The sequence below is a fragment of the Etheostoma cragini genome, chromosome 8 (assembly GCF_013103735.1).
Source record: "Etheostoma cragini isolate CJK2018 chromosome 8, CSU_Ecrag_1.0, whole genome shotgun sequence".
Classification (NCBI taxonomy): Eukaryota; Metazoa; Chordata; class Actinopteri; order Perciformes; family Percidae; genus Etheostoma; species Etheostoma cragini.
Window position 1 is genome coordinate 9342097 of NC_048414.1, and position 12168 is coordinate 9354264.

The following is a 12168-nucleotide window of genomic DNA, read 5'->3' on the forward strand; positions in this document are numbered from 1 at the left end:
TGTGTGTGTGTGTGTGTGTGTGTGTGTGTGTGTGTGTGCTATGCAGAGACTGAATTGAACACCAGAGGGCAGACGAGAGCCTGAGGGCACTTTAACACTCAAAAGCATAACCAATCAAAACAAAACAAAACAAAAACTGTGTTTGCGTGTGCACATCTCACCACTCTCATTAGTAGTGATCATGCGGCTGACTCCAGGGCTGATGTTGGAAGAGGACGCTGCTGTGACCGTTACACTGTATTGTGTCCGTGGACTGACATTTACCACATCGGCCTGTGAAAACAGAAAAACACTTAATGAGTAATATATTGTAGACCACTGGATCCCTAGTCTACAGCCTTAGCGTTCCACTTCCGGGATTGCCCCGGTGCTGCAGGAAATTCTGCCCGGTGCATGTATTTTCCGTTTACTTCCACTTTTTTTGTGTTGGAATTTTAAATCAGTGGATGAGGACTATTGTTGACTCCTTAGATTTCTGCATGGTAAATTGAGACTTATAGCTAGACTATCTGTCCAATCTGTTTTCTCTCGCACGACTATTTTGCAACAGCTCTGTGCAGAGTTAAGCACCGCCCATGATTCTGATTGGTTTAAATAAATGCCATTAAACCAGAACACATTTTCCACTTATCCCCAAATGCTATATGGTGTCGCCAGTCCTTCATTAAGCGCGCTTTGGAGGAGCGTCTGGCAAAGCGAGACTAGTGGTTCCCTACAGCTGAAGTATCACTTCATCATACCACTGTTTATTATAATGTTGCAAGCTGGATAAACAATAAAAAGTGGATACTGCTCAATAAAATATAAGAAAATGGGAAGAATAAAAATAAAAATCCCAATTTCCTAAAGGTGATATCTTCTCATTACTTGTTTTGGCAATAGTCATTTGTTATTGCAGGCTTTACAGCATTCATCTTTAAATCTGCCCAAATAGAAGCAAGAATAAGATCAGTGGCAATCATCTTTCTGGAAATGCATTTTATTATGTAGCCTATGACAGAATCACCACAAATCTATTTGAAGAGAAACCTTACATCCTCAGCCATCTGTATCAATATGACGGTGGGTGGTTGTGAATGGAAGACAGCTTGTTTCTGCTCACGGTTAGACGTGATTGTATCTTTGATAGTTTATGTCAGCTTGACAGTAGAACAGTGTGGCCTGTGATGCAGTCTTCTGCTTTAGTGTGTGCTGCAAGCAATATTTGCACCCATGACATTAGTATGTTTCTATGACAATGAGTAATAGTAATAGCTTATGTTACCTCCCAGAAATATGATCAAGCATTTTAACAGTCTAACAGTCTGTAAGTGTGAAATGTTTTGTATAACTGAGTGTAAAATACATCTATATGAGTGTTGAATTCTTACCTGTGAGTGTACCTGTCCCAAGCAGAGTATGAGTAAGAAGAAGGCCATACTGTGTAGCAGAGTTAGCTTTATATTATACAGAGCAGGTTAAAGGCCTCTCCAGTAGAGCGGCATCCAGTGTTAGTTCTCAATCTTTAGCAGTAGTCTACAGGTAATCCACTGAGCTGAACAGGAATAACTCCAGGTCTAGACGTCTGTTAGTGTCATGAGTAAAGTTCACTTGGTTAGTAGTCCAGGTATTGGATATTAACGGCTCTTGGTCTTGAGGTATTCCAAAAATGTTTTAGTTAACCGGGAAGAGGAGTGGGTCCTCTCATTAGCACAAGGCTAACGTTTTCCCTCTGGTCTGTTTCTCGAGGGAGAGCTGCTTAAGCAAATGGATGATTCAGGGTTGAGCTCATGAAGCCAACTTAATAAATAATGAGATAAATTACTCAACTCTGTGCTCCGTGTGCTCTGTGTTTGTGGTGTGTAAGGTTACATTTTGGGGGGTATCTGACACCTGGCAGTCGGGAAGAGACGGTATGGGGCAGGACTTGAATGTTGAATGGGAGGAGAGATAATGCATGCATGTGTTTTTTGTGTGTGTGTGTGTGTGTGTGTGTGTGCAGTTTGTACATTCAGTATCGTAACTCTGCAAGTCTATAGCTCTACAATGCCGGGCCTCTTCCCTTTTTACTGCTCTTCATAAAACTGCATTGGTTGTAATAAGGTGAACTGTACTGTCCCGTTGTCCAAGGGTAGGAGAAATGTAAATTCAGAAATGCCCTTGTTCCCGCATCTAAGCAGTTTGTGTTTCATTGAGTATGTGTGTGTACCTGAATGTATCCGTCACGTGCAGGGTGCAGTGTGACTTTTCCTTGGTTTGGTAGAAGGTTGACTCGGTAATGATCCACACACCCCGCCGCCTGCTCCCAACGTAGCGAGAATGCACGTGCAGACACATTCACGACACGCACTCCGTGCACACGGTCTGGCACTCAAAAAGCACAGGAAAGGGAGATATGGAGTCAGAAAGGTGGAGAAAGTTCAGTTATTAACAAAAGCAGTTAACAAAAAAGGTGATTATGGCAGGTGATAATATGAGGGTGTTGACAGGTGAAGCCCTTTAATTATGCTCTACCTGTAGTCACAGTCAGAAAGGCAGCGCTCCCTGCTGTCACTCCTCTCACTCTCTCAGCGCTCACGTTGTAGCTGCAGCCATCCACCAGCCCTGTAACCACGGCAACTCGCTGCTCCTTGCCTACGGTGAGTGTGTTTTTGATTGAGGTGTTGGCCACAGTTACTTTGTGAAAGTCAAACTCTCCAAATGCACTGTCCCAGCTCACAGAAACAGAAGAAGAGTTGATGTTGTCTAAATGGAGGGCGCATATTCCTGCTGGGCCTGCAAAACAGTTTTTGCAATATTCCACCTTTAGTGTGCATCGCTTAGGCCACAATTCAATTATTTATTTGTATGTGTTACGAGTATAGGAGGCTCTAACTGCTTTTTCTATCCTGACAGTCCAGTGCTTTCTGAAACACTGTACAGAATTTAAACCTGTGTGTTTGTGTGTGTCTCTTACGTGTGCTGAAATCTCTGTGGACTGCCTGACTGGTGTCTGAGCCCAGCACACTCCGAATGCTGACGCTGTAGTCTGATCCCGGGACCAAATCCCTGATCTCATAAATAGCCCCTTGAACAAGCACCTCAATCCATGATTTCCTGTCCAAAGACCGCAGGCCAAAAACAAGCTGAGAAAAAAAAGAGACACCTTTGGATTTCTTTTCTGGTTTGAAAAAAAACAATTCAAGTTTCAATGACTGGCAATGAAAACATAACACTTTTTGGGATGACCAATTCTGAATGTATACAATGTCTCTCATTTATTTCTGTTGGTTTGTATTGTGCATGCATGTAATGTGCTTAGTCATTCTTCCTGGCTGTGGCACTACAGAGGTCATACATCTTTAAAGGGGTTGGTAACCAAATCTGTGGTATGCCGACAACGGCTGCTAAGTAACCGGTAACAAGTGAGTGCGGAACCTGATGCAGGTGGCCTTCTTTGTCCTTGAAAAAAAAACATTTTATGTATTGTGTGTGTATGAGAAATGACAAGGAAGGCTGCGCATCATTACGCAAATCTGTCTGAAAGTTACTGCGGCGTACCAGCCAATAATACCTGTCTCATCTTCTGCGATTGTTACTTGGAACAGGTGCAGTGGTATACATGTCTTACCTTGTACCCCTCCACCTGTCCTGGTGGTGGTCTCCAGGTGACAAACACAGACGTCACTACTTGCTCTGAAAGAGCCACTTCCTGTGGCACATCTGGGACTGGAGACAACATTCCCATTAGCACTTGACACCACGTACTCACACATTATCATCACATCTGTCACTCTGGCTGATACACATGTGAATACAGCTGTGAGGTGAACTTTTTACATACTTTATAGGTTCACTTTGAACAACCAGGGAAAGATACTGGGGGCAAACTTTTAGAATAATATAAATTATTTATTTGGTATATGTAATATGTGGAAGTATAACATGCATTATCCTTTTAAAACCACTGTTCAACAGCATTAAAAGCAAAGTTTGAAGTACATGCTTTATCTTTTGGCTTGTCCCTCTATGCTTTACAGCTTGTGCTTTAATTTGTATTTTGACAATGATTTATTTCAAACGGCCATCCTACTCTGGCACAATATTGCAATAAAATGTTCTCAGTGAAGCAAACTAAGGCTGAAACCAAGTACAGAAATAATTTCCTTCTTTGTCTATCATGGTTTATCTTGGAACCTGCACTCCTTACAGAAATATGTATTTCCTTTATACTCTTACGGTCTTAATCTATTATGTATTTTAGGTTGTATTTGCATATTTCTGCTCTCTTCTGACTGGCTACATTCCTTTTAAAATCTCTACATTATCTCTTCCTCCCACACACAAACGGGTACTGCATATGTCTTAGACTCTTGAACTTACGAGTATGGAGAATCATAGCAACCGGTTTACTCTTTCTTTCCCCGCAGGTGCTTATTACTTCAATTGTATATTGACTTCCGTAAGCGAGTCCTTCAAAGCTGTAAGATCTGTGAACACACACACGTCTAGCAGTCAGTGTTTTAAGCACAAGCTTAAATTAATCCATGTTGCACTTGCAAAGTTTTGATCTGGTGGTTGTAATTCCAGTCTCAATAAAACTGTAATAATGTGTGCACTGGTTGACAAGAGTGACACTGACCTGGCCTCTTGAGGAGAAATGATCAGCTCTTGGCTGTATGTTTTGTTTTTGATTGACAGGATGAGTCCACTCGTAACTCCCCGGACCACACTCCAACAAATGTGTATGGATGATAGGGTTTTATTGACAAGAGACAGCTCCACTGGACTGGGAGCTGGTGTATACAAACATTACATGAAGTTACAAGTTAGAATAGAAAGATTGAGTAGTGGGTGTATGTGTGTAGGCTTACCTGCAGTGATGTTGATGGTGACAGGGGAACTGTCTGTGAAGGACTCCTTCTCTGTTCGTACTGCAAAGTGGTAGAATGTGCCTGGAGTCAGATTAGAAAACGTCGCACTCTGACTTAACACCTTCTGCACCTGTAGCATGACGGAAAAACCAAAGAGCCTTATTATTATTCTTACTGTAACAGCATTAGTTAGAGGGGTAGAGGGGAGGTTCATGTTTGACAGATAAAACCATGCTAACTACTGGTCACAATGAATCTCAGGGAGAAAACATGATTTTGTAGTCTTGTTTACCATGTGTGAATGGTCACAGTTCAGGCAGATGACCTCGTAGCTGAGAGCCTGTCCTTGTGCTGGATCCCAAAGCAGCTCTATAGAGGAATCTGTCACCACACCTTCCCTCACTCTGATAGGAGGAGCCAGGCCTAAAATCACAAACCATATCCCATAACCCATGCTGTAAATATTTCTGTAACACACTAAAAATACTTATTAACTTTGTTTGGGGATATTTTAAAAACCTTGGGATTATGTGATGATGCATATTCATGTTTTTTAAAGATCTTTTTCACTGCAGTAATATTGAAATTAATGTTTTCAATTAAGTTTTACAAATGCAAACATCACTCTCAGTAAAAATACTAATAACTTATTATAACACACTAGGATAATCCAACTTTTTTTATAAAGATGATATTGTTTCTGCTCTCTTGGCCACCTGTCTTATTTTAATTTAGGAAAATAAACAGAAGAAAATGTTACTGGCTCATAACAAGACACAATATCTATCATACAATATAACATCTGTCTTATAGTAAGAGGCCTGACCTACATGGTGTTGACTTGTGTGGTTACTAAATGTTGAGTTATCAAGAAAAATCTTTAAACAAACGCCAAAACGTTAACCAGTAAAGTGATGCCAATATTAGGGTGGAATCTAATCTAATTTATCTAATAATCCAAAAAATAAGTGAAAAAGTACTTTGAATCAGTGCCAAATGAGGACACCTACAGTAGTGCAATTTTTAAGAGAAAAAGTGAGGAAAGACCTTTTTCAGGTTACAATACAATAACATGGGTCATGTTATTGTATTGTAACCTGAAGAAGGTCAACTAAATTGCAAGATCATTACAGTGGCCCAATGTTTTTAAGCTCACACATTTAAGTTAGAAGCATTCCTAATGTATCTGCTGCCACTGGCGATTTGCCCAGTATGTGCATTAATATGGGCTAGTATTTGGAGACGTAACTCACTTGTTCTAACGGGGCGGGTGTAGTAAGGCGGTCCTATCTTCTCTCGGCTTGTGCTATACACTCGGAGCTGGTGCTCTGATCCTGGTATCAGGTTGCTAAGGGTAACGATATGAACACCAGCAGGGAGGGAGTACCAGTCACATGTGTCCCCACACAATCCCTCACACAAACTGTCACACATTCCTGGACAAACACACACTTTCACCCCATCAATCAGACCCAGCGGTGGATGCTGGATGTACAGTTCTGCAGAGTTCGTGCCCACTGAAAGAGAGACTGCTACCTGAACTGGCATTGGATCTACAATTAAATAGGGAGAGACAGAGACAAAGATAGTTTACTAAATAACTAGTATGGTAGAAATCTAAGTATATGTTTACAATGCTCACACATTACAATATCAGGCACCCATAAGAACAATGAAACATGTTTTTGTTACTATCTTCCCACTGCAACATGCTGTAACAGGGAAACACAAAGAGGGAATTTTATTTTGATAATGCTGCAACTTTCCTTGATACCCGCTGGCTACCTCAGACGACTGAGGCCTCATTTTGGCATTAGATACAGTTTTGAATACATTTGTGCACTTATATTTAAAAAACGTTTGGAGGGATTATTTTACTGGTCAATATGAACAGGAAGAATGATGACAGCAACCAAACTGCTATCTGCTAAACTGCTAATGTAACCTGGCCAAGGCTACATTCACTTAAGGTGAATAAAGATGAGAAGCATTTTCGGATGTATTTTAATCAATGTTTATATGGGCCTGACCATTGTTTTAAGACAGGTAAGAAAATTGTGAGCCTACCCTTTAAAGGCAAAACTTTTGGTTCTCTTACCTGTGGTGTGTATAATACTGGTCCTCTTGCTCCTGTCTCTTCCCCTTAAAGAGACTACTCCAACTTCATATGTCTGACCTGGCGTAAATGTCCCCAAATTAACACACACAGACTCATCCACCCAGTGTGCACCAGAACTGGACTGGTTTATCCACAGTGAAGTTTGAGTGGAGTTTATGAGTGGGTGGGATGTGATATAATAACCATCTGGTGGGTCATCAGGTGAACTGGTCCAGCAGACTGTCAGATTTCCTGTCGTGCTCAACACCTCCAGTCCACGAGGGGCCCTCACCGCTAAGAGGCACAACAGAAGAACGTTATTAAGTCGTCAGCTACTCTAACGTGGGTCAAAGTAAAGTTATCTTCATAACACAATTATGCATGCTTTTTGTTTGGACAATTACCGAGATCATACTGTACATTAAAACATCTCCAATTTATCTACTTTGGTTGACAAAATAAATCAGCACAGTTCATATACTCAATATATGGAATACTATACTATACTAGAAACAATGCAAAACATCTAAAAAGGGTAATGTTATCCTCTCAATAACAGGGAGACAAATAAGTGTGTAATTAACACTTTTGATCACAATTATATCAAGTAAAATGCCCATTACAGCAAGGATCAAGCAAATAAAACCAAATCAGTTGATCTGATCCAGACAATTTACTAAATAAAAGACAGTTCTACTAAACCCACTGGCTGGACCTTTGGCGTGAAGATTAAGATGTTTAGCTTCTTACTCAAATCCCAATTTCCAATTACAGTAAATCTGCCGTATTTATCTTGAGAGGATGTCACCTCACTTTTGGCACCTTGTAATAAATTGGTGTTGCCACCCAGAATTGAAGATACTAGTTAAAATGGCCAAAATGGCCCTAATTTTCAAATTTCATCAACACTTTCATCTAAAAACACTGGATTAAAAATATAAAATACAAGATTTTTCAGTGTTCATCCAAACACCTTCATTGGTTGCTTATTGTGCACAGGAAGTAACTCTGTTCTTAATAAACAAGGCAGTCACATGATCTCATGACATGAAGTCACATGACTGTTAAAATGTAGTCCATTCCTGTTTTCAAACAATGCTTTTCTAGATTTCCCGGAATTTTAAATGAATCATTAACATGGACAGGGAGGAATATAACAGGTGTAAATAAGAATTATAGCAAGAACAGCTAAATGTAATTTAATTTCCTGTTTTGGTATCGTTCATACTTGACTCACTGTCACATTGCAATGGCTCCTGTGAAAAAGGCCTGTTACTGTACATGCTTACCTGTTGATACAGTCACAGGTGCCTGTCCACAGCTCTCTATCCCATGCTGGGTGACTGTGTAAACTTCCACCCTGTATTCCCTGTAAGACTCCAGCCCTCCAATCACAGCGGTGTATGACTGCAGCCCACCAAACTCAGATGACCTGGAGATATTGGTCATTCCAACTATTCTCTCTTGTCCAGAAGACATGTCCACATAGCGCACAACAAATGTCCATCCAACCCTGAACTGTGCATCCATCATCATCCAGTGGACACTAATCTGACTGACGCCAACAGAGCCAACAGTTATATTTTGAGGAGGAAGAGGTCCTGAAAGAAAGAGAACATAAACATTTCAATTTTTATCCTTTAGCATTAGACGTTGCTTGTCTAACTGATGTGTGTCACAAGATGTCAGCAAACTCACTAGTGTATGCTGTCCGTGTTTGTCCCAAGCTATAGGCGGAGCCAGCACGATGAGAGGCTCGAAGGGTGAAAGTGTAGATGCTCCCAGGAGACAGACCTGCCACAGTTACCCCTCGGGAGGAGAGGGAAATGGGAACCCTGACAATCTTTGTAATACTGCTCTGACTCTGTGTCCTCTTTTTGTCCTTTGACATCCTGCTTCTATCTTCTTCACCCTGACCTGACTCTCCATTTGTCTCCTCCTGGTACTGGAGGAATATCTCAAAAGATGAAAGATTAAGAGAGTTGAAGGGTGAGAGGTCACTCCAATAAAGCTCTACATGTTGCTCTGTCACCTGAACCAGGTCAAAGGAAAATGAGACAGGGGCTGGAGGGGCTGTGAAAGAGGGAGACGCAGAGTAAAAATCAAAGCAACTTGAGAAAGAATTAGAGAACAAAGTGCTCACATGTTATATAGTTAATGTTAACTAGTATTTTGCATTAGTTATTTACCCTGAGTTTGAGCAATATCAAGGGTAAAGGGCTGTAATGTTGTGAAACGTTATAAAAGCGCGTAGAGCCTTTTAACTACTGATATTTTAAGGATGAGTCCTCAAAATGGCCAAACAATGTGTGTGCATTAAATGCTGTGGTTAATAAAGGTATATTACATAAGTTATTTACTCTGACAATGGCAGATGAAGGGTAAGGGGATGTCACAGAAGAATGGAGTAAGAAAGTATCCTGGCCCTGTGGCATTCCTCTGAAGGGCAAAACAGTCTGTCTGATTGGCTGGCAGTAAGGACATCATAGTGTTCGTCAGGTTATAGACTGAGCCGTCAGACCAGCGAAGTTGTCCCTCCTCCTGTGGGGTGACAAAAGAGAAATAGTATGCACTGTGGCGTATACATGTGACAGACATCACAAGCTCACTGTCATTAAAGTATCAAAAACAAAACTCCTCTTTAGGGAGTAAATGCTGCCATGGAGCTTTTTCTGTTATTTTATGTTCAGGTACACTCCAACATGTGATGACCTTACTGCAGGCTTTGGTCAAGACAGCCCAAGAGAAAACTTTCATATTGTTAGTTTGTCTTGGATAGGCTGGTTTTGAAATGTTATTTGCACTTATAAGACCTGTATTTTCTTCTTTTGTATCTTCTTTTTATATTTTCTTCTTCTGTTTTTCTTTCTTAATGTCATGCTATTCTACTCAATCATATAAAGAAACCCTGCAAATAGAAGTCACATTTTACACCTCACCTGAAGTAAATTCACAATACATATAAAACAATTTGGGCCATTTTCTTAAAACGTCTTAAAACAAAGACATCATCATTTTCTTTGTCATTTTCTTTGTATGTTATGCAGGGAAGTTTAATTATACTGAAGGATATTTTCAAATCTGCTGTCCTGCGGGTAACTTTCCACATATTGCTCCAAAACAAATAACTGCTGAATTGCTACAGGGTATGAAAAAAAAGCATGCACTGTTTTGTAAATACTTAATCACAAGGTTTTCTTGACAATTCCCTATTTAGATTAGTAGCTACAAAGTAATTCATGAGTATTCATAAACATTGTCAAATGCGATCCGTTGTGAGAAAAGGTCATTAAATAATACATTATGCACATTTTCAAAAAAACATTAGCTATTCTGACAATGGAAATGGAAAGTGACAAAACAAAGTAATTATTCATTAAGGCTCAAAAATCACTTTCACCAGAAGGCTACCTTCTGGTCGTTGAGTCCGGTCCACAGCAGCAGAAGGTTGTTGTGTCTCCGCAGGTGTGAAGAAATGAAAAGCAGATCTTCCAGGGTCTTCAGGTCGGCCAGGTGACTTCCAGCTGCCAGGCCACTGCAGTGGTGCTGGGCATCGCTCCAGGTCAAACCCTTCCTTCTCACAGTGTAGCAGCTTCTCCCATCCGCTAACCAGTCAGGGGGGCACTGAGCTGGAGACCGAAATATTATCATCAACTAATACAATCATTTTGGGTAAATTGTGGTCATGTGATGGATTGATTGTTATAAAGCAAATGTGTACCTGTTTCCATGCCACTGCTGAAACTCTGCTTTAAGGTCATATTAACGTGTTTAAGGAATGTAGTCACCACAACGTTGGCCTTGAAGCATGTGCCAGGCTGGAGACTTTTCACTGACCAAGAGTTTGCCTCTGACGAGCTTACGTTGAAGATGTGTGTGACGGATTGTGTTTGTGTGTTGTATAGACTCAAGGTGGATATGCTTTGTTGTCTGTGAAGTCTCCAAGTCAAGAGAGCAGTAGTCGTCGTGCTGTATGCATGAAGGGACGACGGGGAGACTGGAACTGAACACACGTACAAAAGCGGAGTAGAGAAAAGATGAGAGATGTTAACATCAATACGCATTATATAGTACCAAACACAAATCAATAAACATTATACAGTCCCAAACACTAATCAAGTATGTTGTTTTTCTCCATCTACACTGTGGTATTCACAGTTCACAGACACTCACTGAAGTGAAAAGTCTTTGCCTCAAGAGTGGTATCCTTTCTGCTGGCTCTCAGGGTGATGTTATATCCTCCCGGGTCCTCAACCAATCGCAGTGACATTTTGCAGTCAGGGGAGCACGCTGAATGATTAAAGGGCTCCATATACATCTGCAGAGACGTGGTAATTAATTTAGTTCTTAAATCAAATAAACTCAAACAAATTAAACTAAACCAGAGTAGATGTGCATTATCGCCTGTAGCCTACTGGTGTTCTTACAAGCTGGTTACTTGCAGTCCTGCAGGTGATTGTGTAGGTGTCTGAATCTTTAGTGGAAGGGAAGGAGTGAAATACAACTTCAACCTCAACAGGATTTAAATGCTGTTCACAGGTCAGCAGGACCACCTGAGGAGGAGCATAGTCAAAACATCAGATGTAGTCTACCTTCAATACAAATTCAACACATCTGGCAGGATGGATAAGCATGATGCAGATTGAATATAAACTGCTTTATACAGGACTGAAAGTTGTGCATGCCTTTCTCTTACCTGGCAAAAACTCGCAAGTAACCACAGACGTTCTGTTCCACCCATTGGAAATGTCAGTCATCTCATCAAGCAGTGCTTCAAGCAGTCACTCATCCACGTGGATACATGCGGTCACTTCCAACGCGAGAGACAGCTGATCATGGGTGTGCTTCCAGTCATTGGTCGGCTCATAAACAAACCCGAGACACTTCCCCTGTGCGTAAACATCGCTTGTGGAAAGTCCCAAACTATTTGGCTCGCTGACCTACAGCTGAGCGTCAAAAAGTTAACTGTTTGTAACTTTTTAAGACTCGAAAATTCTTTGAAAGTAAATTACATAATCCTAGCTATCTCAAATCTGGGGGGATCTCCACTTGTTTGGACTTAGTTTTAAAGTTGAGCGTGAACTTTAAATTAAGCGCGCACTAAACGTCAGCGTTCAGTGGCTGTTTCCTTATGTGAAGGAGACAGTCTGCGTGTATGTATGTATGTAGAGAGAGAGAGAGAGAGAGAGAGACACACACACACACATGGAGAGAGATTTTGAATGTATGAGTACAACC

General features: G+C 40.9%; 1 protein-coding gene across 2 annotated transcripts in view; it reads right to left on the reverse strand.

Annotated features, from left to right (window-relative positions):
• Positions 1–12054, reverse strand: part of ptprq (protein tyrosine phosphatase receptor type Q) — a 36947-nt gene extending 24893 nt beyond the window's left edge. For both annotated transcript variants that reach the window (XM_034878789.1, XM_034878788.1), the window contains exons 1-19: positions 11627–12054; positions 11358–11483; positions 11104–11248; positions 10652–10933; positions 10342–10559; positions 9291–9471; positions 8629–9003; positions 8220–8531; positions 6931–7224; positions 6086–6385; positions 5125–5255; positions 4833–4962; positions 4601–4754; positions 4342–4448; positions 3590–3687; positions 2936–3104; positions 2494–2754; positions 2189–2349; positions 162–273 (exon numbers count right to left, since the gene is read on the reverse strand). In XM_034878789.1, coding sequence (XP_034734680.1) covers positions 162–273; positions 2189–2349; positions 2494–2754; positions 2936–3104; positions 3590–3687; positions 4342–4448; positions 4601–4754; positions 4833–4962; positions 5125–5255; positions 6086–6385; positions 6931–7224; positions 8220–8531; positions 8629–9003; positions 9291–9471; positions 10342–10559; positions 10652–10933; positions 11104–11248; positions 11358–11483; positions 11627–11671 — 3601 coding nt within the window. In that variant the 5' untranslated portion in view covers positions 11672–12054. The remainder of the gene's footprint in view (positions 1–161; positions 274–2188; positions 2350–2493; positions 2755–2935; positions 3105–3589; positions 3688–4341; positions 4449–4600; positions 4755–4832; positions 4963–5124; positions 5256–6085; positions 6386–6930; positions 7225–8219; positions 8532–8628; positions 9004–9290; positions 9472–10341; positions 10560–10651; positions 10934–11103; positions 11249–11357; positions 11484–11626) is intronic.
• Positions 12055–12168: the final 114 nt, after the last annotated feature.